This window comes from Cetorhinus maximus, chromosome 1, assembly GCF_964194155.1.
Source record: "Cetorhinus maximus chromosome 1, sCetMax3.hap1.1, whole genome shotgun sequence".
Classification (NCBI taxonomy): Eukaryota; Metazoa; Chordata; class Chondrichthyes; order Lamniformes; family Cetorhinidae; genus Cetorhinus; species Cetorhinus maximus.
The window spans coordinates 12,749,720-12,775,633 of NC_135879.1; the positions used below are offsets into that span (position 1 = coordinate 12,749,720).

Genomic DNA, 25,914 nt, shown 5'->3' on the forward strand with positions numbered 1-25,914 from the left:
TGCTAGGTATAGCTCCAACCAGTGGAGAGATTTCTCCCGATTCCCATTGACTCCAGTTGTGCTTGGGCTTCTTGATGCCACACTTGGTCAAATGCTGCCTTGATGTCAAGGGCAGTCACTCTCACCTCGCCTCATGAGTTCAGCTTTTTTGTCCATGTTTTGACCGAGGCTGTAATGAGGCCAGGAGCTGAGTGACCCTGAGCGTCAGTGAACAGGTTATTACTGAGTAAATGCCGCTTCCTAGCATTATTGATGACCTCTTCCATCACTTTGCTGATGATCATGATGATGCCTGTTCATTCTCTTTCATGGTAAAAATGCTGATTTCTTCCCTTTCTTAACATACTTCAGCTTTAAATTGAAAAATATTTGACATCTGAATGTTTAGGTACAAAACTTCAACCTAAGCAGGTTCACCTGATGCTGTGTAAATGACTAGTTTTTCCTTGCCTACAGTATTATCCTGTCCCATTTTGAAGATGAACAGCTCAGGAAGGCGACCCTTGGGTTAATTGGGACCGATAGATGTTGTGACAATTGTCGATCAAGGTAAGTGATCCAGCTGGGGATCACAGACAAAGTTAGGTTAATGATTGAGATGTCATTTTGGGAATAAATATGATTTGTGAGCTTTCAGGCTTCCTAGAGATCAAAAATGTGTTTCCCATTTTAGGCATATTTTATAATCCATCTTGTAGAGCCCCTTGTACAGATAAATAGTTAATGAAATTATATGTATATGTTAAAAAAGTACTTGTTATGGTTTTGTTAATAATTCCCTTCCTTATCACTGTAATATTAACAAGAAGGTATTAAATGATGTGATATGTGACTCTTTATATTAACTGTACAATTTCCACAATGTTTTAAAAGATTTAACTGGGAGATGAGGGAAGAACTAAGTTGCAATATGTAACGTACAGTGCAATTCACTATCCAAAATAAATCTATTTATAATGCCCTACAGCAGCTGCTACACATGTGCATTGGAGACTTATGCCATGAATGCTGTAAAAACAGAAAACAACAATAAAGATAATTTTAAACATCTCATTGACCTAAAATTCTAACTTCATATTGGATGATTGTTTGAATTTCAGGCAGCGATCCAATTCTAGAGTTCAGATGATTATATCTGTATATAAGTAATAGTGGTTCAGATGAGTGTAAAAGATTCTATGGCACAATTCGAAGAAGAGTGAGGACTTTTGGTGTTTTGGCTAGTGTTCATCCCCCAATTCAATCCACCAAACACTAAAAAGCTAGTTATTCATCTTGCTTGCTACTTGCATGATCTTGCTTACCACAGATTGACCCCTGCATTTTTTGACATAACCATGACTGCACTTCAAAAGTGATTCATTAGTTCAGAGTATTTAGGGTATCTCAAGAACATGATTGGTGCTATATAGATATGATTTATTTTTAGCAATGTAGTTCATAAATATAAGGGCAGCTGGGATCAAACAGCCCCTCCCTAAAACAGAGGTAAAAGGATTGCATTTTTGATTTTTTTTTTTGGTTTACTTAACATTCTATAAGTGTTTAATGTTTTCCTTGTTTTCTGCTGTAGAATTGGTAGCTGCATTTCTGCAGATGACCCAGAAAGTGAGATGCAAGATTTTGGAAAAGAAGCGCATCAATTGCTATCTGCAGTCTGTATTTTAGGAGAAATATTTGGCATTGGAGTCCCTGTTTTGTTCTTGAGAGGATCTGTAAGTATATTGCTGTTAAAATCCAATATGCGAAAAAAAGGAAAAATTTGGTTTCAGGATGTCAAAGTTTTAGTATTTGGCTCCAATTAACAAACAAGTCCCGACCTATGGCAACTGTTGCGTCAGATTCATAGTACCACTGTTTATTTCTATTCCTTGATGTCCTGTAGCATTGCACTTCAGGAGTTGCAATCAAATCAAATGAAATGAGGTTAGAGTGGGGAGGATAACTGAACCACGGAGTGCAGATGTGATTCCACCCCATTCATATATTTTGTCTTTATTTTTAGTTTTCCATTATTTATTTCTGTGTCACATTTATAATGGAAACTACCCATGTAAACTTATCATTATCATGCTGTGACTACATCCTCTTACTTGTGCAGCGCCACCCTGGCAGGAAAGTGTAACTATGTGTGGTAAGTTTACGTAGGTTCTATCATAAATATCCATAGAGAAATTTAGTATGAGGAAAATTGACAAAAATGTCATGTCATACTTTTAATACATGTATACCATATAATGTTACAGGGAAAGAAAGAAAAAGATTTGTTGCAGTTAAAAATCACTCCAGCTTTGACACAGGTGCTAGAATTTCTTTTCTAGATTTTATCCATCATTAATACTAGCCAGCAGCTGATTACAGGTGCAGGCCCATTGCTATGGGTCCATACCTCTGTGCTGCATATTTGGAGCCCTACAAATGTTTCTTTTTCAAGTATATATCCAATTCCATTTTGAAAATGATTATTGAATCTGCTCGTACCACTCTTCTCAGCAATGTATTCCATATTATAATGCGTCATTGCTTTAAAAAAAGTCTCCTGATATCCCCTCTGATTCTTTTGCTAGTTACCTGTGTCCACCGATCATCCTGCCAGTGGAAGCAGTTTCTCTTTATTTAATCTATTAGGACCCATCATAATTTTAAACACCCCTATTAAATCCCCCCTTAACTTTTTCTGCATCCTGGAGCAACATCACAGTCTCACCACATAACTCAAGCCCCTCATCCCTCGTTCCATTGCAGATCTCCTCTGTGCTGTCTCTGAGATTTTGACCCCTTCTCATAAATTGTGATGCCCAGAATTGGACACACTACTCCAGCTGAGGCCCACCTAGTGATTTATAAAGGCTTAGCATAACATCTTTGTTCTTGTACTTTGTGTCTATTTAGAAAGCTAAGGACCCTGACAGTGGTAAAATAAGACGCCATGTGTGTAGGAGTAATTGGGATACTGAGTGCTTGGCTTTTTTGATGAACATACTTTCCTTATGTTTGCAGCACTCTCAGCGTTTGCCAGAAAGACATCGTAAGCACCATCTGTTTGGCAGTGGAAAGAACCATCCCGAAAACTGGTGGAAAGCCTTGGGTCAGCAGCTCATCTCTGAGGGCTTCCTGCGGGAAAGTTCTAGCTTTAACAAATTTGCCATTAAATGCACTTTGACTGTGAAGGTCAGCAAGGTTTATTTCATGTTTCAACTGGGATACTGCAAAGGAAACTGGGTTATTAAAAATTATTCAAATGCACTCTATGCAATGTCCTTTGTTCAATCTGGTGGTGACAAAGGGAAATGCAGTACTTTCAGAATGGGTGTAAGGTAAAATTCACAGAGCTGGCTTGTATGAAAGATATGGATTTGAAAGTGAATGCTGAAGCCAAATTGATTAACTATGTCCATTCTACAGAGATGAACCAATGTTTGTACTTGTAAGTGTTTGTATTTAGTTTCCTGGCAACTGGAATTGGTACTTCAGTTCTCAATCCCTATCAAAGCCTTTTTTTCCCAAAAAAGAATTCTTTAATTTTTTTCCTTCGATTTTTTTTTTGTGAAAATCTCTCCCCTTTTGCTGCAATATAAGTAGATGATGTAAGGGCACTCTCCTCTCTTTTTCCAAAGATAACCATTCATTATTTCTCCAAATGCAAATGTTTGATTTGAGATATCAATAATAATTTTTAAATTGTTCGTATCAGTTTTCTGCTACTTTGTATGTTTATTACCGCTCTTCCCTTCTGCACTCAATAACTTCTCATTTATACCAAAAGTAAGCTCCCAAAAGAATTTCTTTTTCATTTTCAAGTTTAAGTAACAGATTTTGCTGAGCAAAGTGCAAAAAGGAAGACTTGCTTTTATATAGCGCATTCCATGATCATGGGATGTCCCAAACTTCTCTACAGCAAATAATGTATTTTTGAAATGTTGGCACTGTTGCAATGTAGAAAATGCAGTAAGCAATTTTCACACAGAAATATTGTAGAACCACAATGTGGTAATGAGCAGATAATCTCTTTCGTGATGTTGATTGAGGGATGAATATTGGCCTGGACATGGGGGTAGCTCCCTGTCATTTGTGATCTTTTTCACCTACCCGAGAGTAGGTGGGACCTTGGTTTTGAACTTATCATTCGAAGGATGACACCTTTGACAGTGCAGGCCACCCTCAGCGCTACAGTGGAGTGTCAGTCTATGTTTTGTGCTCGTCTCTGGAGTCGGACAAAGGTTTGTATTCCCTGGAAGGTTAAGCAGAGATTTGATTGAGTTTTTTTAGGATTTTAAAAGGAATTGATAGGGTAGATAGAGACTTTTTCTGTTGATAAGGAAGTCTAGGACAAGGGGATATAATCGTAAAGTCAGAGCCAGGCCATACAAGAGAGAAATTAGGAAACACCTATATATGAAAGGTGGTGGAGGTGTGGAACACTCTCCCACAAAATAAGCAGTAGATACTAGCTCAATTAATTTTAAATCTGAGATGGATAGAGCATTGCTAACCAAGGGATATTGAGTGATATGGCGTCAAGGTGGGTGGATGGAGTTGGGATCCAGATTAGCCAAGATCTCAAAAAATGGGCTGACATGTTCAAAGGGATTGAACGACTTAGCCTGTTCCTACGTTCAAAATGGTTTCCCCTCCACCCATGTTGCACTCAGAACCTGACCTATACCAGTAATGCGAAGAAAATAGCATCTTAAACAAGTTAACCCTCATTCACAGTCGCTGATAATTAGTGTTGTGCAGAGTTTTAGTTTTATAGTTATGACACTGGATTGCTGGTACAAAGCAGAAGGAAGTGTATTCTGCATCTGGCCCATGCTGCTTTACGTTGGAGTCCTTGGTATTGCCATTGAGTGACAACTTAGTGTTGACCAGAGGCTGTCATTGTAATGGGCCCCTGCAAAATGAGAACACTGATTTGATCCATACGTGCTTCCAGCTAGGAGCCTCCCCTGTGCATATCATCTTATTGATTGTAAACAAAGCTCGTGATTTCCTAACATGCAGGTTGGTAGTTGAAGCTACCTGTTGATAAATACATGCAAGTAAAATTAGCCCTTAAAACTCAGTAGTTGCAATATATTTTTTATCACAAAAGCCTTAAGCACAGTTTTTTTATATATATTTTATGGAAATATCTTTCAAATATAATTATGGAAGTTAAAGTTTATGCCTAAGGGATATAATGCTAGTTCTGCAGAAGCATCATTTAATATTAAATACCAAGAATCATTGTGTACAATGTGGCTGTGAAGGATTTTGAACAATGCATTAAACAGACTGTTCGCAAATGCTTCGGTTCCCAATAAATTAGTAACTGAAATCTGCACCCTATATTAAATTAAAGCATGAAAATTCTTATTTACACAGGGAAGAACTTGGCTGAATAAGGCCTCTGATGAGTCCTGCCGTACTCTTTTACTTCAGGCCACCAAAGAGCTGTGTCCACCTGTTCCATCAGAAGCGTATGTATTGTGTACTTATTGCATTTTACATCACCTCCCTGAGTACCTACCTCATTTTAAAACTGCACAAATATTCTTTGATTTCATATGTGCTTTATTTCTTTGCAGTCAGGTTCAGTCTCCAACCTCAACTTGGGTATCCTCTCAACAATCTTCTCCATTGGTCAGCCAGTTGGAGCTTCAGGTCTCTATTATTCACCTTTCATTTAATTTGCTTCTAGGGAAGTAATCAATTTAAATTGTTAATCTGATCTCCTATTGTGGAATTTGCATACATGGAAAATATTAAATGTTTCTCGTTCTTATTTGAAATTTGTTAATGGGATTTTTACTTTTTATATAATCGTACCTGTGGTACAAATCTTTATATTCTGTAGCTTTTATTATTATTTTTAGTCCTGTAGAGCCTATATTTCAGTAGGGACTCGATACTTGTGAAATTATAAACTAATGATCACTTGAGTATGCAGCCTTCCTCAATGATATTGAGGAAATTGATAGACAATAAATCTAGGCATTGTGTTATTCATTGAACACAACATTGCAAGTATATTCCAACAAAGAAATATGTCCAAGTTCAAACTTAAAAAAAAATTGTTTTCTGTTCAGTTAAATATTTTTTATTTGATTTAGATTGTCTTTTCTAGCTGTGGGGCAACATGTCTTTTAAGAACTGACCTTAGCTTCTAGAATCAACGAATTATTTCTTTTTTATAATCTTGTCCACACAAATCTGCACACTTGAAATGTTAACCATTACCAGACAGAGCAGAGGGTTACACACATAAGTAACTGCCAACTTTATTGGTAATTAAATAGTGATATAAAGCCAAACTTGTGTGCAATTTAAAAAAAGATACTTAGCATCACAAAGACAGTGATGCATATTCTGGGAGCAATATTCTCTGTCCCCACGCGACTGCGCAGAAGTTACCATGGGTGCACGGCTATACAAAAATAATTTACCAAGGGGCCACGTACTTAAATAAATCACCTTCACACTCCACAAAAAAAGAGTGAATGTTGCCTGGGAGATGTGACCCCTTTGTATGGCTGTATTGAGCATACAAAATGTAAAATAAAACAAGCCTAGTTAATTTGAGTGAAAAGTATAAAGCTCATACTTAGATCAAGGAACCAAACCATTTTCTTCTTTAAATTAAATCAGAAGGTCACATTAAAGTTGTTAAGGTTCCAATTGTTCCCAAATTTTCATGCTTCGTCCAACCTTATGGTTGGCGGACGGGCAAATCAGCCAGGCGGACTTTGCATTTTTGATGAAACCTCATCCAAGGTCATCGTGTGTATGTTCAGGTGACTGATTCTGATGAGTGGACATTTTTTTCCAGATTTTAAAATCTTTATTTAATTGTTTTGAAGTCTTCAGCTCTCTGCCTTCAGGGAGCTTTCATGCGGCGCTCGCCCATGCTTCTGTCAGCACCTGCCCTCCTCCCGCCTCCATCCTGGCAGCGCTGAGCATTTTAGCACATGCTTCACAGTGGCTGGCCGTTAATTGGCCATCCAGTGTGAAATCGCGGTTGGGGGCTGATGTAGGCGGCGGTCTGTTCCCTGGCTGCTCCCAGGCCCGCCGATTGTGCCCGCACGCTCGTCTAAAAATTCCTGCCCTAGGTGTAGGGTGAACCAGATGTAGTGCGAGTGCATTTTTTACACTTTACTCCTACTTTTTTACGATATTTTAAAAGAATTAGATCTTTCCATTAATTTGAACTCGACAACATAAGCAGCTTTGCGCAATCGGAATTTAATTGAATCACATAATTTGTGATTAGAGTGATTAGATTAAGAGATGTAGACTTTGTTATTGTCGAGCACCAACTACTGCATCACCGTGTTACTTTAATTGTTCATGCTTGCCATTCTAATTGCTATTTTAAGTGAGAATTAAAAATTATTATTATTAATATTTGCACTGTGCTAGTACTAGCCTTACTAGTAATGGTGTTGACTCTCCAAAGGAATTTAATTTGGGGGCTGAGAGACTTTTATCCAATTTGGGTTGAACTTTCACCCAGATGGTGCTTTGACCTACTATGGTTTCTATTTACTTATCCTTTTAATAATTTTTGGTAAGATAGCAAAGGGCATACTTACGTCAGCAGTTTTCATTGTGATTCATTAACACCTGTGACACGGTAATCATGAGCTGACCCTGTTTGTGCGATTAATTCATTGTACTTTACGCAAGGAAAATGTGGACGAGAAATATTACTCCACTTGTAAGTGATGCAATGGAAACAAAAATCCTTTAAGGATAATCTATATGACTATTGACTTTAAAGGCTGTTACAGCAGAAATTCGTCTAATTTTTTTTTAAGAAACAAAAGCCCTTTAAGCAATATGAAAATGGTGATGTTTTTTAGAACATAGCAATGAATTTGGGTACTCAATTAGTTTTAGGGGAAATCTACTGACCAAAAATAGTGATGTTCGGGGGGGTGGATCTTGACTTCTTAAGTAAATAAAAGTGGGATAAAATAACACTATCCGTTATTAGCAGTAATATGTTAAAACAGTTTGTTAGTGACATTGAGCAGTGCAAATTGTCAAAACCAAGCAATGCTGAAATTTACAAGGTTCAGGACATTGAAAACAATAAATGATTTTTTTTATAATTTAGTTGCTAATTTACTTCAAACTGCAACTCACCTTAAGGGTAAGCTCTGTACAATGGAAAGAACATTCTTTTCCCAGCCATGTTTGGATGCCTCCCCATTCTTTCTTTGCACCCTTCACATTCCTCGCTTTTCTCCCTCCTGCCAATCCATAGAAACCTCTTCTGCTCCCTGCCAACTTAAACCAACCCAAAACTGCCACCATGATTCACAAGCTGACAAATGACAGAATTGGCAGCACAATCACTTTTCTTTCACCCCCTTGCCACAGCTCACGGAGGCATTTCCGTTACCCCCCCCTACCCACCCCGTTTACCACTCATCGACTCGACCAATTCCCTACTCCCACCTCTGCTTTACTTATTGCTAGTCAGCTTCACCACATGTGCATGAATTCCTCATTCCATAAAAACAGGATTAAATTAGGAATTTTCTCCTAGAGCGTGGAGCAGAGTTGGATAGCTGAACGCTGGTTTGCTGGCATGAAGAAATCAGGAAGTCACTGAATGTTGAATTGTAGGGGGAAGGGGGAGGAAATGATTTTCTCAACTGGGAATGGCAGACACGTGGTCAAGGTCTGTTCGCTATTTGCCAGACGTACCTCTTAGCCAGCCCAATTTTAACAAAATTTCATTATTTCATCATTCATCTTGGCTCTCCCCATCCCCCTCCCATCACTTAGTATTTTGGATAATTACATGGGTGGTTAATTTGAAAAAAGTTCATTATTATTGATCACCTTAATTCGCAACTATTTTCCACCAGACCAATTGTACTATTTTTCATTTTTCTTTCAGAAAGTGTCATTGCATGACTTGTTTGAACGAAAGAAGGGAAAAGAGAATGAAAAGCTGCTTTCTACAAATGCAGTCAAAAGGTACATCTATTTGTGGTGTTTCTAATGGGTACGTAATGTTGGGTTATGAGGCTAGACATTCTGTCCAATTATAATTGGTGGAAGGTCTGCCCCCTGATGTTTTAGCCAGCAGGCTGAGATGAACAGCTGATTTTATTGCTAGTGGAAAGATTGAATCATAACCTGGAATCTGTGATGAGACTTCATTTGTCACCATGATTCACAAACTGACATGTTATAGAATTGGTAGTTCTGGAAAATTTCAAGCATTGCAGGATAACAGTTGAATTCCTAACTAAAAAATACATAGCTGCCTCCTTTTGGGAAGTGGAATCTGCAGTGAGAGATTTTAATTTCATGTTCAATAAGCTGACAGTTCAGTGAATCGTGTTGGAAAACTGCTTCTTTCAGACTCGATTAATTGATATTTCATCCATAAGCTAATGTCACTGCAGTATCCCTTGGCTTTTCATCTGTACCTTTACAAATCTTTCACATGCTACTGTGAAGATGTTGGAATGTCCTTTAGGCTGTTAGTATTTTTGTTTGTAGATTATTAAAGGAAACATCTGTTCTGGTTGAATCTGGAATAATAAATCCCAAAAATAATGGCAAGATGCTCAGGAGTCTGTGGCATTTGGTGACTGTGAATGGTAAAATCGCTGAGCAGTAAAGTGATAGTGCATAGCAGTGAGATTTAAAACACGCTGCAGAGCGATGAGTCAGGTCCATGAGGGCTGCTCTTCTGTCAACTTAAAACCGTAAAGGGGATCCTCGGTTACATAAGCAGATCAGCGGTGATTGTTATTTGTTTCTTTAAGCCATGACACACGATGTGTCCGGCGTGGGCAAACATAAACTTCCAGCATGCTAGTTTAAATGCTTTATTATTACTTAAGCATGTATATGAGGGTTGCAGTATAATTTCCACGCTGGTGTAAAAACCAGGAGCATGATTTTCTTTTAATGTTGTGGTGCTGCTCTTTTGTTTTGTCTGTGAATGCAAACTTTGCTTGCCAGTAACTTGCGCTGATACAGCAGTATAGTGATAGCATGTGGTTTTAAATCCTCATGTTCTTGACAGTGTCTCTGGAGAGCATTGCAGAACATAAGGCTGTGTGTTTCCCCAAGCATTGTGAGAGGGATTCTGTCGGAGAGTCCCTCCCAAGCAATGCACCACCCATATGCCAACTTGAGGACTGTATGGTCAGAGGGCTGGCAGCTGGCTTGCTTCCAACTATCTGGAAGACAGATAGGAGTATTATGGAGACCAGGATACAGGACACAGAGAGAAAACTTCTTTTTCTAACTATGTTTACCAAACTGGATCACCCTGTCATCTATTTGACAACATTGTCGAGCAGTTCTACTGGCCGACGTATCAAGTTTCAGACTGTGCTTATCCTAGGTTTCTAAGAAACACTATTTTAATCTACCTTAAATAAATGTTATGAATGGAATATTCTGTAACTTACTGTATCTCACTTGCCTGTCAGACGTGGCTCAGTTGGTAGCACTCTTGCCTGTGAGCCACAAGGTTATGGGTTCAAGTACAACTCCAGGACTTGAGCACAAAAATCAAAGCTGGCAGTCTGGTGCAGTACTGAGGGGCAGCTGCACTGTCGCAGGTGCCATCTTTTGGATAAGACGTTAAACCAAGGCCTTTCTGTCCTCTCAGGTGGACATGTAAGATCCCATGGCTCTAATTTGGACAAGAACAGAGGAGTTATTCCCAGTGTCCTGGCAAATATTTATTCCTCAATCAGCATCACAAAAACAATAGATTATCTGGTCATTATCACATTGCCTTTGTGGGAGCTTTCTGTGCTCAAATTGATAGCCACGTTTCCTACATTACAACAGTGCTTGCACTTCAAAGGTACCTCTTTGTCTGTAAAATGCTTTGAGGCATCCTGTGGTTGTGAAAGGTGCTTTGTAAATGCAAGTCTTTTTTTTTGAATGTGAAATAGTAACATATTTACGTTCTTCTCCTCAGTCGCATTTTTGTTCCACCCTTATCTGGCTCCCCAGTAAAACCCATTCCGTCTGAAAGAGTCATATCGCCCAGGGAACTGGAGCTGCAGGTAAGAACTTCTGTTTAACAGAATGTCATTTTGTATGCTCACTGTCTCAAAACTATTGTGTGCTTTCTAGTCATGATATTTCTGTAGGCATATGGGGAAACCCCAAGATTTTTTTTATCTGTTTACTTTCTCCCTATCAATACAGTAACCACAGAGTACAACAAATAATATTTTTCATAATCCTCAGACACTGCTCAGTACATGCTTCGCAAGAGTGCTGGCATACAATCCTTTCCAGAGTTTCACCCAGTGCCACTTTAACAACAACTTATATTTGTATAGCATCTTTAACATAACGAAACATCTCAGGAGGCTTTACAGGAGCATTATAAAACAAGGTATGACGCCGAGCTACATTGGGAGATATTAGATGACCAAAAGCTTGGTCAAAGAGGTTGGTTTTATGGCGTGTCTTAAAGGATGAAAGCGAGGCAGAGAGATGTAGGGAGTGGGTATTCCAGTGTTTGGGGCCTGGGCAACTGAAGGCACAGCCACCCATGGTGGAGTGATAAAATTGGGGATGCACAAAGAGGTGCAGAATTTTGTAGAGCGTAGATATCTTATAGGATTGGGCGACTGGAGGAGATTACAGAGGGAGGAGTGAGGTCATGGCAGATTTGAAAACAAAGTTGAGAATTTTAAAATCAAGGCGTTGCTCGACCAGGAACATCAATGAGCACAGGGGTGATATGGGACTTGGTGCAAGTCAGGACACTGGCAGCTGGGGTTTGGATGACCTCAAGTTTATGGAGGTTGGAATGTGGGAGTCCAGCCAGGAGTGTGTTGGAATAGTCATTTCTAGAGGTAACGAAGGCATGCATGATGGGTTTAGTGGCAGATGAGCTCAGACAAGGGCAAATTCAGACAATATTACTGAGGTGGAAATAGAGTGTTTTAGTGATGTCACGAATTGATGTTCAGACTACAAGAGGACTGGAATAATTTGTCTTTGCATTTATTTGCCATTTTATTTTGGGGATGTTGAAGGGTGAGAAACATCTAAACTTCAGTTGGTTCTCCCTTGACAACTCAGTGAAAAGCTTGAATGCAATTTACCCTGTGCGTAGCAATGATCTGGAACTCACTACCTAGGAGGGTGATGGAAGTGGAGACGATGAAGGCTTTCAAAATTAATTGGATAGGCACTTGACGGGAATGAGTTTTTCAGGGCTACGGGGATAGAGTGGGAGAATGGGACTGACTGGATTGTTTTGCATGGAGAGCTAGGGTGGACTCGCTGGGCTGAATTGCCGCCTCCTATGCCATAATGACTCTGACTTGTGAAGAATCTAAAGTAACTCAACTGCTTGTGAGAGACCAGGAGGGCAGAGGAAATGTTTCAGGGACGCCTTCAAAGCCTTCCTGAAAAAATGCAATATCTCCACCGATCTGTGGGAACCTTTTGCTCGAGAGCGTCCAAGCTGGGGAAGAAGCATCTGCAAAGGTGCCAACCATTTCGAATGTCTCCAACAGGCCCAGGTAGAGGCCAAGGAGCATACCGAAATCTGAGCATCCCACCCACCCGCCTCATCAAACACTAACTGCCCCACCAATGGTAGAGTGTGCAGATCTAGTATTGGACTTTTTGGTCAGGAAGAAAGTCATCCTCGATCTCGAAGGACTGTCCAAGAAGAAGGTGACTATGTAGCCAGTGGCGCCAATGTTTTTACGTTTTTATTTCTTCATTTAGATAGAACACACATCATGGATAGGCCTGTAAGTCTACCAGATGATTCTGTGTGAATTTAACCCCATCACAGGTTTTCCGGGTGGACTTGATCCAGTTCTTTCTGTTCTGCTGACGTTACTAATTGATAAATTATCCTTGTCTAAACCCTCAGCTTTCTGTACTCTTTGAAATTATTGATTTTCTCTATTGCTCCCCCGTGAAACTCCCCTCCCTCCCCCGTGTTCTTCCCCTTTAGCAACAACCAACCACTTTACTTCTTGAATGGAACCCCACTAAGCATGATCTTTCTGCTGGTTTTCAGGTTGAAGGGGAAAAAGTTGGTGATAAAATCATTGAACGAAGCGGGGTCAGATTTATGGGTTTTTCTTTTTAAATAGCTCATTGGCTCCATCAGTGGACCAGCCCTGTTAGTCAAACTGTTTCCTCATTCTTAGTTCTTCATCTTTGTGATCAGCAATATGGCATCTCAGTCAACCCTTAATCTCACTTTTTGGCCTTTTTTATTCATTTCAAGTAGCACTTAAAATGGTTTAACTGAGTCCACCTTCATGAATCAGTGATTTTTATCATGTGATTAAATTAACTATACAGACAAGACGGCCCAACTATTGATGTCTTGTTTGTACTGAAATGGCCTGGGCAGCATTAGAGGTGCTAAGGTTGGATTTGGTGCCCTTGCTTTAGGGCGAAACCAATAGCTCCTGCTAAAAATGCACTGCATGTATCAGATGAAAACTGAATTGGGCTGGGCTTTGATGGTCTACCAATGCCCAATGATTGAAAGGTTGCACCTGGCCAGTTGGATAAGGTGCTAGATTTAAGGAACCATATCCTAGGCTGGAGTCAGCGATTCATTGAGGCAAAAGGAAGATGGAAAAGAAACTTAAGCAAGTTGAAGGTTTACTAGACTGGAATGGGAGGGTTGTCTTATGAGGAAAGGTTGGACAGGGTAGGCTTGTATCCGGTGGAGTTTAGAAGAATATGCGGTGACTTGATTGAAACATATGAGATCCTGAGGGGTCTTGACAGGGTGGATGTGGAAAGGATGTTTCCTCATGGGAGAATCTAGAACTAGGGGTTATTGTTTAAAAATAAGGGATCGCCTATTTAAGACAGATGAGAAATGTTTTCTATCAAAGGGTAGTGAGCCTTTGTAACTCTCTTCCTCAAAAGACGGTGGAAGCACAGTCTTTGAATATTTTTAAGACACAGCTAGATAGATTCTTGATAAGCAAGGGAGTGAAACGTTATCGGGTGAGTGGGAATGTGGAGTTGAAGTTACAATTAAACCAGCCATGAGCTTATTGAATGGTGGAGCAGGCTCAAGGGGCCAACTGGCCTACTCCTGCTCCTAATTTGTATGTTCATAAGTCAAATATATTTTAAGAATTGGCTATTGATGCACTAAGCTAGTCCCAACAGTCTCTCTTCCTTAATGTGGTAGTTGACCACGAACACAGTCTGGCATATCAGTACATTGATGTTGAGATTCCATGGGTCATAACAGGCAGGTTCTGGCATTCTCCTCCACTTGGGGAAAATGTGACATAGGTGCCTGAGTCAGACAGACTGGCCCCAGTTTACTTCTTTTGTTTTGAAGAGGCATATCTGAAATTCAGCACGTGGACCCTAAGTAGTATTTTACCTGGTGCTTCTGTTCTTGTGATAGGCTTTCTGGTGCAGACATGATGGGCTGAATGGCCTCTTTCTGTGCCATAACTTTTCTGTGGTTTTTAGAGTTGCGATAAGTCTTGCATTGTTGTACTATTGAGAATCTATCTTGCGGTTGCAAGAAGTGTGCATTTATCTTTTGGTGGTTTCTATATAGAATGCCATAGAAATTATGACCAATCACTGTTGGTATTTATCACCTACACAAGCAGTAGCCTTAATCCCCTATGCCTGCCCATTTCTTTTATCTCTCTAAATCCCTTTAACCATCTATCTAAATTATTCTTAAATGTTGAAATGACCTCTGGTTCAGTCGCTAATTCTGGATCAAATCCTGGACTTTGACCATTATCCCCGGTAAGGTAACTAGAGTATTTCCAGGAAGTTCCTCCTGTGCCTCAGTAAAGATATACCCAGATGTACTATTAAATCAATTGGGTGCAAGTCTACAGTTTATGCAGAAGTAACTGATAGCCCTCCTTAAACCCGACTACTTCAATCAATCCTTTGGTCAAAACAAAAAGCTAAAAGCTACTGCGGATGCTGGAAATCCACTGCGGATGCTGGAAATCCAAAGGTCACCCTTTGGTATCTTTGGTCACCCATCTTGGTATCTTCTTTGTCTAAGCATTCATTTTTTTTATTCCATGAGGCTCTGCAAATTAGCTGTTAATCCCACTGCCCACCCCTAACATTTTTATTCAGGATTTTCGTTTTGATTTATCATTGTGCTTTTCTTAGACCCTTTGTGAATAAAATATTATTTGTTTTATGAAGAGTTTGAAAAAACATATTAAGCATTCAGATTATAACATAATGCAAAGGGCACAAATTATGTTCTTTCTTTGTGTCATTTTGTCAACAGGGGAAGTTATATGGCAAATTGGTGGCAGCAAGACAGAAAATTGCCATTGAGAGGGATGTTCCTCCAGTTATATTGGCTACAAATAAGATACTGCTAGAGTTTACCATGATAAGGTAAATAAAATATATTGAACCTAGACTGAGAACTGAGTACAACTCACGTAATACAGCTGATCAATCAGCTAATAATTCCTTTTTTTCAGTCCACTGACTTTTAAACACACGTGATGTATATTTGAAACTTTCTCTTGTCTAAATTAGTAAATGTGATAGAAGCTTATAGGTCTGTTGTTTTTTATTTGGCAATTTATAATTGTAGTCCCATTTGAAATCACCTGTTAAGGTGCCTTGGGATTTGTAGGATTTGAGAGCTTAATCACAGCATTATGGGGCTGCCAAGCGGAAAGAAAGAAAAACTGTGACAGCACATTAAAAATTCTGACACAAGGTAAAACAGTGTCATAGGAATTGAACAGTTCTGTCGACCTATGTAATTGAATAATTCAGGTGAACCAGTCAATCTCCCATTGTGTTATAGTCAAAACTAGTTTGAATCTCTCAGATCATGTGTAGCATGATGGAACCATTGTGAGGGAGGGGGAAAAGACGGGAAACGGAGTTGTGGGGGAGAAGAAAATCGGAGGGGGGAAGGGAAAGACAGCAGGACAGAAGGGGGCATGGAATGGAGAAGGGTGAGGGGAGGTGGAAAGGAAAGGATTCTGAGAAAAGGAAATCCACACCCTAGGGATTGGGGTATGGAACAGCCCACCATTGTGGGGGGAGGAGAAATACTACTTGTTGGAGCAGGGGTCCTTTGGATGGGAGATGTGGTTGAGGAAAGGAGCATAACTTCAAAAACTTGCTTAAGGAGCTGGAGTTTCAAATTAGCGGCTGCTGCTTGCAATTCCTCTCTGTTTGTTTGGGGACTATCGGACAACGTGTTATGGTGCCATCTCCAGGTTCAAAGCCAGGAAGGCCTTGAGCCCGATTCGCTGTTCCTAATATAACAGATTGGAACTTTGGCTGAAGATGGAATAGATCTTTGAAGTGTAAATGTTTACCTGAGATAAATCCCGCCTCCCAGCTTCGACAGCAACTACTCCTTCCTGTTTCCAAATGCTTTAAATATCCATTTTAAAGCATGATAGAAATTGCTTGGGTGTTGAGTTGGATTCTGTCTGGATAAATTGGAGCTCTTTCAGGGATGTGGGCACTCTACTCTAAGTTGATGCCGCATTTCTTTAGCATTTTTATTGGCACAGCTGGAGATCGGTAGCTCCTGGATCACAGAAAATGTCTCAGATCAAGTCGGCAATTAAGGAAATTATTTGCTTGAGAGAATCAAGGAAATTACAGCACAGAAAGAGGTCACTCAACAGCATTCCTATGGTAGTGCTTGCCGATCAGCTAAAGTTATCCATTCTACTCCTATTTGCCTGCCTTTTATGTTTTACCTTTTAAATATACCTTTTATCTCTGCCTCAGTATCCCTTTGTGAGAAGGCATTTTCTTGCTCTAATAGCCCCTTTTGTGAAATGATTTTTTTTTGCTAATTTCCTTTTTTTTCCAGCAATAGTTCTGAGTGTATATACCCTTGTTACCAATTTGCTGACTGGTGAAAACTGCCAGTCACTATTTAAACTCTCAAAACCTCTCATAATTTTGAAAAACTGTTTAAATTCCCCCTAACCACCTTTGTTAAATGGAGGAAGAAACAGTATTTCAAAGCTTTTTCATAACTACAGCCTCTCCTGAAGAAGAGTCATATGGACTCTAAATGTTAACTCTTTTTTTTCTCCACAGATGCTGTTAGACCTGCTGAGGTTTTCCAGCATTTTCTGTTTTTGCCACTCATTCCTGTTGGTATTCTAATGAAACTATGCTATGTACTTTTTGCATCCACTTTGCTTCACTCTATGCACGATCTTAGACTAGAATTTTCTTAAAATGACTTGCACATTTATTTTTAAAGAAGTATTGCACCTACCTCTTGCAAAATTCTCTTGCAAAATTGTGAGGTTTGTTCCCCCTGTGCCAAGTACCAGCTCAGGCCCATTGCTGCAAATTTCAAAAAGTATTCAAATCATCGGCTTCTCACTCCTATGCTTTATTAATAGCACAAATTCTACATTATTGCATTTGGGAACTAGTTGCTTTGCACGTGCAAGGTATCTACAATCGTAAAGGTGCAACATTAAGAGATTGGGAGCCAGGATCTAATCTACAACTAGCAGTGCCAGAGCATAGATCCTTGTGACAAATATGTGATGCCATACCTTGCCAGTATTAGGATGTTGTCGGGCATTTTAGTTTCTTGAGTTTTGTTAGTTTTAACCTTTTCATTTTAAATGTTAATTTATTTTACTCCAGATTGGAAGAAAATGCCCATGCGGTATCATTCTGTACTTGTCAGTTTGATTTAACAGTTTATAAACTGGTTTTAACCAGTTGACAAGTTTTAATGTAATTAGCACCATGCCTGATACTGGCCTTGTGGCTTATTTACAAGCGATTTAAGCTGGGCCTTGGTTCTGCAGGGACCTAACAGAATTAAGTGGTCAAAAGCATTGGAATGATTGCATCAGGCTTAACGCTTTAACTGTTGGCTGGATGTCTCAGAACTGTTGCTACCATATCCATCTTTGTTGATAAGAGTTCACATAAGTTGTATGTTAAAATACAAATATCTATCTGGGTTACTTTCCCTTCTTCTACCCACAGACCAACTACTTCTGACAATATGAAAAGAATTGATGGTGTAAGTGAAGGTAAATCTCCTGTGTTGGCTCCCCTCCTGGATACTATCAAGGAGTTCTGTCAAGCTAATGAATTGGAGGTATGTTTCAAAAAGACCCGTCTATTTTGTTTTTTGCTCCCTCATTACTTAAAGGTAAAGGAGGCATAGACACAGACTTTTACTAAACACTGGGGTCTAACACTGGGCATGTGCAGTTCAATCCAGTGTCATGAAAATATAATGCCCCTCATGATATTATTGTGATTTATTGTAAAATTGGGTTAATAGTGGGGTTTTGGATAGTTTCTCTGTGTGTATGTGTGGGGAGGGGGATTTAATTGAATTGGAGACAGCTGGACTGGAGGCTTTGAGTTATCAATAAGAAGCTAGGTTTGAAATGCTAAATACGTAAACATGACTGAAGTTTTAGAATGTGAGGTGTGAGGAAAATGTGCATTTTTAGATAAATTAGAGCAGTTTGAATTTCAAAGAGATAAGATGTTACACCTAGCCAGAAGAAACTAAGCCAAACAGTCTGTTTATTTTTCCCAAGGGTTACTGGTAAAATTAGTACGATGAAAAGATTTATATTATGTAAAAGGTAAAGTTCCAAAGATATATCCGAACAATGGAATTTGCATTAAAAAGAGAGAAACGTGTACAAAGGAGATGAGGCTATGTGTCAGAGTGGAAGGCATTCTAAGATCTAACAAGTGTGAAAAACCTCCAGCCTCTGTGCATCAAGTTTCTGTCTACAGGAACCGAAGCTGAAAACTCACTTTGAGTTCTACTGTCCAGGGCATTGTGTTGCTTTGCCTGGGCCTGTTTAAATCTATTTGTTTTTAGTGTTGCCTTAATGAGGGTGTAACTGGAAGCCAGATTAATTATGGGTTTTAGGAGTTATTATAATAGCAATTTGTAGACCTATGTACGTGCTTGAAATCTTTTTTTTTTGTTAATAAATGTTCAACCTAGTTTTCTAAAAACCTCTGAAGTCGTGGTAGTCTTATTGCTCCTGGATTCAGGGCACACGTCTCAAAATAAAATACAACTTGCAAAACAGTTGTGACCATGTGATCAAGTTTCCCTTGTGGTTTAACGTCATAACACCAGTGCCACTGATTGGCAGAAGGAGAAAAGAATTGTATGACTTTTCTACTTTGTTTTCTGCTTCTGTCTCCACCTCTGTCCTTATCCACCCTCGATTGCTCCTGATACACATTATGTATCAACTCTGTGTTGTCAGCTTGTAAACTCCCAGCACATAAATAGGATTAATCGTTTGACTGCTCTTAGACAACAGGCATCAGATAGCACCATTGCGGAAGCAGTTCCCCCTAAGTGCCTTTGGACGCTCCTGTCTGTCCTTTCACACAGTCTGGAACAGATATATTCATTGCCAGTTCACAGTGCAGAATGGGCAATAAGCAATTCAAAGCACACAGGCCTGTAAATAAAGAAATCTCACTTAACCATTAGATTGGGTAGCCAGTGAGCGACATATAACTTCTATTAGAGAATTAGCTGCAGCAGCACATATACATTAAAATCAGATTTCAAGGAGGCTGATGAGGCACCACAATACCTTGGGTAATTCTGGTTGAGCGGTGAGGTGATCTAACAGTATAGGAACATTTGGGAAGCAGCAACTGTAGCATAATTACGTTAAGTGAAATAACAAAAAGGAAAAACGAATCAAGAACAAGGAATCTTCCCCATTATAATTAGGAAAAAATTGGCCAATAAGACAATCGATTATCAATGGAAAATATTTTAACATGGAGATGGAATGAAGAAGTATGTTTGACTAAGGACAAAGTGGAGTGCATCAAATACTGGGATTCTAGGGATAAAACTGAAAAAGAGCCATTTGATGCTGACTCCTTCAGTGCATTACTGAGGGAGTGCTGCACTGGATGAAGGCTTTAAACTAAAGCTCCAACAGCCCTCACAGGTGGGCATAAAGGATTACATAGTATTATTTGAAGGAGCAGGCAAGTGTTGCTACATTTCGTCATCATTTAGTATTTTCAGGTTTTATTACAGTACTGCAGAGTCTTATAGAGATCAACTTATCATAGTTAATTGCATAATTAGGTAGATAGACCAGCATAGGCTGACGACCCTTTTAAGCTGCCTTTTCAGTTTTTTTTAATACTCCACTCTTTTCACTATTAAGTAGCTTTTTGGTCTTTGTAATAAGATTGAGAAGTTAGTAATTTTGTGCTGAGGTAGTAAAAGCTATCTCATTAACTAAAACATCATCATCTAACATTACTAACTAGCCATTAATAAGCTCTCCAAATCAAATCTAATTTCATCAGATTTTCAGAATTAATTTCTGAACAAATTTTGTGGGCTTAGATTTGCTGGATTCACTTAAAGCATGTTTATGCCAAATTCATTGCTGTATGAAACATAATCTACACTTTTCACCAGATGGACAAGTTTTCTGTTTCGAGTCATGGTGTAGAACAACAACCAGTATTCCAGTTGAGCTCTACCTTTAAACCCGTGTCGGATGTCGCACTTTCAACATTGGTAAGACATTATTCTAAAAATACCACTTATTTTACCCATTTCTTTTCATTGTTACATATTTAGATGTACTGTCCAGTATTACTGTCCAGTAAACCATAAGTTTACTGGTGCTCTTAAATTCTGAGGTGTTCTGTGCATAGCCTTCGCATATTTGTTTCTTTTTTACCTTCACTTCACTGCATTAGTTTTGCAACTGCTGATCATTAACCATCCTCTCTCTGCCTCCCTTGTCCACAGCAAAATCCTAATTCGCTCCTATCCTGCTTGCTCCACCCTCACCCCTGCTATGGCTCCCATCTTTGCCCCCTGATGTCAAGAGGTGCAGATTTGAGCACCTTTTGCAGTGAGGCCTCACTTTCATCTACCAAAACCCTTTGTTTAATATTTGGCGTGAGGGTGTATCAGCTCCTTTCCCCCACTACCAGGAATTCCCACTCCCTTGTTCCCTCCACCACCTCCACTACAAGCATGAAAGGAAGTACAGTTCTTTGTTGCTAAGATTAAGACCATCTATTCAGATGCCTCTACAGCTTCCCCCTCTTCCCCTTCCCCTTACTTACCATGCCAGATCTTCCCCATTCCTCGCACCTATTTGAATCTGTGTATTCCTGTAGTTTCTCACTCCTCTCCCGTCATGCCTACTCCAAGCTCACCTTGTCCATGAGACCCACCTCCTCCTTTCTCAACCCTATTCCCATTAAACTGCACACCACCCAACTTTTCTTCTTGCTTATACTCCAGCTAGCTAATATTGTAAATGGTTTCCTCTTCTCAAAATACTCCCATTATCATGTCTCAAAAAGCCTGCCCTGTCCACTCCCACCGCACCTCCAACCTCTCAATTTTCTCCACAATCCTCAAATAGGTTGCCACCCCTGAAAGCAGTATGTGTATTTTCTATAACTGCATGTTTGCATCTCTCCAATCAGGTTTCTACTCCAGCCAAAGCACAGAATCCATCTGAACCAGAGTTACAAATGAAATTCTATGTAATTGTGATCGTTCTGCAGTGTTTGACATGGTTGACTCAATGCATCTCATCAGTTGCCCAGTTTAGTGGGCATGCCCTTTTTGGTTCTGCTTCTAAACCTGATTGTATCATGAACATTTCCAGCAATGGCTTTTCTTCATGCATCCACACCGTTACCACCTCTTTTTCATCTTCTGGTGGGTTTATCCAGAGGCTTAGAGCCTTCCAGCCCTGCTGCCAATTATATTTCCCTCCCCAACTATTTCTTGAGCTGAACCAGGCTCTTTGAAGCAGCAGCATCCTATTTGACCACGCCCACCCAGCTCTATCGATCTTCTGGCTCCCCATTGCCTCCAGTTTAAAATTCCCTTCTTTGTATTTAAAGCCTTTTATGGTTTTGGCTTTCCCAATCTCTGTAACCTTCTCCAGCCCTGGAAGTGACCCTCATCCTGCCCTCTTTGGTGACTTTTTCACTCCTCTCACTCCGGCTTCTTGTGCATCCAGCCACTCTTTGGGCTACCATTGGCAGTTATGCTATAACAAAACATTTGGGTACCCTTCCTAATACCTCCGATTTAGCTGTGTCCATTTTGTCCCTGACTACACCTCCATGAAGCACCTTGAGATGTTCTTCCATGTTAAAGTCACCATGTAAATTTAAGTTGTCAGTGCTAAATTGGTCATTGAAATCTCACTTCCAAGGAAGCAAAACTGGTTGTCTATATATTTTTAATTTTAAGAGCTCGTATCCTGCTAAGATATTAGGCATCAATCTTTTTTGCTGGTGCTATTGCCTTTATTATTACTATCTGGTTTATTAGGCTGGGGAGGACACTGGCTTCCAAGTCAATGCTGTGTTAATCTATTGCAAGTAGGAGCATAGAACCAGCTCTGAGAACTTTTCTGACTAATTTTCCTTAGCTTCCTCATGGATGCTGCTTGGTTTCTAATAGTTCCCCCATTAGCAGCACACCTTACATCAGGTTCTTAACTGTATGAGTTTGAGTAAAAAATTTGCAGATGATATAAAAATTGGTTGTGTGGTTAATAGTGAGGAAGAAAGCTATTGACAGTGTTAGGCAGCGATGGATTGGTCAGGTTGGCGGAACAGTGGCAAATGGAATTCAGCCCTCAGAAGTGTGAGGTAATATGTTTGGGGAGGGCGAGCAAGACAAGGGAATACACAATGAAGGGTAGGTTATTGAGAAGTGCAGAGGAACGAAGAGACCCTGGAGTGCATGTCCACAGATTCCTGAAGGTAGCAGGACAGATAAATAAGGTGGTTAAGAAGTTGGCTAGCTAACAGAAAGCAGAGAGTTGGCATAAATGGGTCTTTTTCTGGTCGGCAGGATGTGACGAGTGGTGTGCCACAGAGATCAGTGCTGGGACCTCAACTTTTTACAATTTATATAAATGACTTGGATGAAGGGACCGAAGGAATAGTTGCTAAATTTCCTGACGACACAAAGATAGGTAGGAAAGTAAATTGTGAAGAGGACGTAAGGAGGCTACAAAGTGACATAGTTTAAGTGAGTGGGCAAAGATCTGGCAAATGGGGTATAATGTGGGCAAATGTGAAATCATTAATTTTGGCAGGAAGAATAAAAAAAGAAGCTTATTATCTAAATGGTGAGAGATTGCAGAGCTCTGAGATTCAGAGGGATCTGGATGTCCTAGTGCAGGTGCAGCGGGTAATTAGGAAAGCTAATAGAATGTTATCATTTATTGTGAGGGGAATTGATTACAGAAGTAGGGAAGTTATGCTTCAGATGTACAGGGCATTGGTGAGACCATATCTGGAGTATTGTGTACAGTACTGGTCTCCTTATTTAAAGAAAGATGTAAATGCGTTAGAAGCAGTTCAGAGAAGGTTTACTTGACTAAAACCAGGAATGGGCGGGTTGTCTTGGGAAGAAAGGCTGGACAAGTTAGGCACGTATCCACTGGAATTTAGAAGAGTAAGAGGCAACTTAATTGAAACCTTTAAGATCCTGAGGGGCCTTGATAGGGAGGATGTGGAGAGGATGTTTCCTCTTGTGGGAGAATCTAGAACGAGGGGTCACTTTTTAAAAATAAGGGGCCACTTATTTAAGGCAGAGATGAGGAGAATTTTTTTCCCTGAGGATTGAGAGTTTTTGGAGCTCTCTTCTTCAAAAGGCGGTGGAAGTAGAGTCTTTGAATATTTTTAAGGCAGAGCTGGATAGATTCTTTATTACTAAGGGGGTGAAAGATTATCGAGAGTAGGCAGGAACGTGGGTTTGAGGTTACATTCAGATCAGCCATGACCTTATTGAATGGTGGAGCAGGCTCGAGGGGCTGAGTGACCTTCTCCTAATTCGTATATTTGTATGTTGGTAAACCTTCCAGCAGCACCATTTGTATTATCAACCAGATAAAACAAACCATCATATATGCTAATACACAAGGTATAAAATGTGTATGTATGAACAGTTTTGTATGCATGTGCATGTATATATTAACACACAAGCTGATAGTGAGAAATCATTGATAATATACCATGGACTTAATTCTGGAAATGGTTCTGGTGATTTTGTACAGTATAATCTGGTGATTTTCTATGCCATCCTTTTAGTTTCACACAAAAATTGGAGATTCAAGCAATGTGGCTCTTCCTGTCGTTGGTCGCCATTTGGCTAACGCACCGAAATCTAGTCACTCCATGGGTGTTAATCAAGCTGGACTTAGTCATCCAGTTCAAGAACTGAACATCAACACCACTCCGAATCCTCCAGTTACCTCAGGTGAAAATAACTTAGTCTTGTTCAATGATTCAAACTTTTCTAAGAAATGTTATGTTTCTTTACCCAATCTACTAAACAAGCTAAATAAGTAGATAGAGCCATATAGATATTAGCAATTGAAAGTGTTTTTCAGTCGATGAATGCATTATGTGGTTTGGGCACTGAGACCAGAGAGAAGGCCCAGCTTCAATCCTTACTCCTTGCCAAGTTAGCTTATCTCATCTGGTGTGGAATTGGAGACACTGCACTTGACGTTGAGCCCATAGGCTAGGGAAGAGAAAATATTTGCCAATTCCAAGTTCCTGTCTGTGGCAGGTGTATATAAAACATAATTATTCCAGTTGTCAATTTGTCCACAAACATATTATCCAAGCACACATGGGAAGGAAGATTATTTGGGTAAGTTGCTGGGGAGCAATTGCCACACATAGAGTCATAGAGGTCCACAGCACAGTAAAAGGCTCTTCAGCCCATCAAGTCTGCGCCGGTCAAACAAGTTCCTAACTATTCTAATCCCATCTTCCAACACTAGGCCCATAGCCTATATAGGATAAGGGTGTGGGTACAAAATAGAATGAAAAAATATCCACACAGTGCCACAGATCGTAAATTATAGATTTCTCGGCTGTGAGCTCTCAATCTTAGCCAGGATGTTGCAAGATGGGGATGCAAGTGACTTCATCGTAGGAAGAGAGCCAATATGGAACACTCAGTCACACTGAGCTGTTGTTTTAGCTTAGTTTTAGAATTTGCATTAATGAGGATTGGAGAATGCTGCCTTGTAGTATGAGACCCAAAATTAAGGAGAATAAAATATTGCGGTAAATAGGAATGTCCTCTTCATTGGCAATGATACCTCCCTGCAATGACAAGGAGATTTGGATGGGACTGGTGTTGATGGGTCACTAGACATGATCACTGAAAGCCCAGCTGCTGAGCAGTTGTCAAATGTCTAGAAACTAATTCCCCATCTGTCATCTCAGAACCAGAAGCAAGGGACCAGGCAGAATGCAAATTTATAATGCGCGCACACACACCACTGAAGCGAGTAAATGCCCTGAACAAAAACAAATGTTCTTTCTGAACCATTGCTTATCCATAAAGCATGATGCAGCATAACAACATTACAGTACAGGCATGAAAATTATAACTTCAAAATATACCAGCACAAGAATCATTTGTTGTGTTTTTTTTTCCCTTTTCTGCTAGGGATGTCTTCTCAGATTGCTTTTGGGTAAATGTCTGGTTGGCTTTTTCTTTATACTCTCTGTATCTACTTCTAGTGACCCTATTTGTTGTGTTTTGCTTGGGTATGCATCTGTGCTTTGGTTGGCAAGGGTGCCTTAAGTTTGATATAATTGAATGGTTTGTTAGGATACTTCAGAGGGCAGTTAGCGTGGGGCTGGAGTCATCTGTAGACTAGACTGAGTAAGGACGATCACTTTCCATCTTGAAATGACATTAATGAACCAATGGTTTTTTATGACCATCTGACGGCTTTGTTGTGGCTTTTACCGATGCGATCTTTTCACCTCCATATATTTTTCTTTAAGCTTAATTCAAATTTTCAGTCTTCAATGGTGGCATTTGAACTCTAGTTCTCTAGCTTAATAGACCTCTGGACAATAGTCAATAATAACTAC

General features: G+C 39.8%; 1 protein-coding gene across 2 annotated transcripts in view; it reads left to right on the top strand.

Annotated features, from left to right (window-relative positions):
* Nucleotides 1–25,914, top strand: part of wrn (WRN RecQ like helicase) — a 100,689-nt gene that overhangs the window by 57,163 nt on the left and 17,612 nt on the right. For both annotated transcript variants that reach the window (XM_078533433.1, XM_078533502.1), the window contains 11 exons: nucleotides 457–549; nucleotides 1,574–1,715; nucleotides 3,001–3,171; nucleotides 5,368–5,462; nucleotides 5,571–5,646; nucleotides 8,894–8,973; nucleotides 10,949–11,036; nucleotides 15,263–15,375; nucleotides 17,983–18,097; nucleotides 20,438–20,539; nucleotides 24,103–24,271. In XM_078533433.1, coding sequence (XP_078389559.1) covers nucleotides 457–549; nucleotides 1,574–1,715; nucleotides 3,001–3,171; nucleotides 5,368–5,462; nucleotides 5,571–5,646; nucleotides 8,894–8,973; nucleotides 10,949–11,036; nucleotides 15,263–15,375; nucleotides 17,983–18,097; nucleotides 20,438–20,539; nucleotides 24,103–24,271 — 1,244 coding nt within the window. The remainder of the gene's footprint in view (nucleotides 1–456; nucleotides 550–1,573; nucleotides 1,716–3,000; nucleotides 3,172–5,367; nucleotides 5,463–5,570; nucleotides 5,647–8,893; nucleotides 8,974–10,948; nucleotides 11,037–15,262; nucleotides 15,376–17,982; nucleotides 18,098–20,437; nucleotides 20,540–24,102; nucleotides 24,272–25,914) is intronic.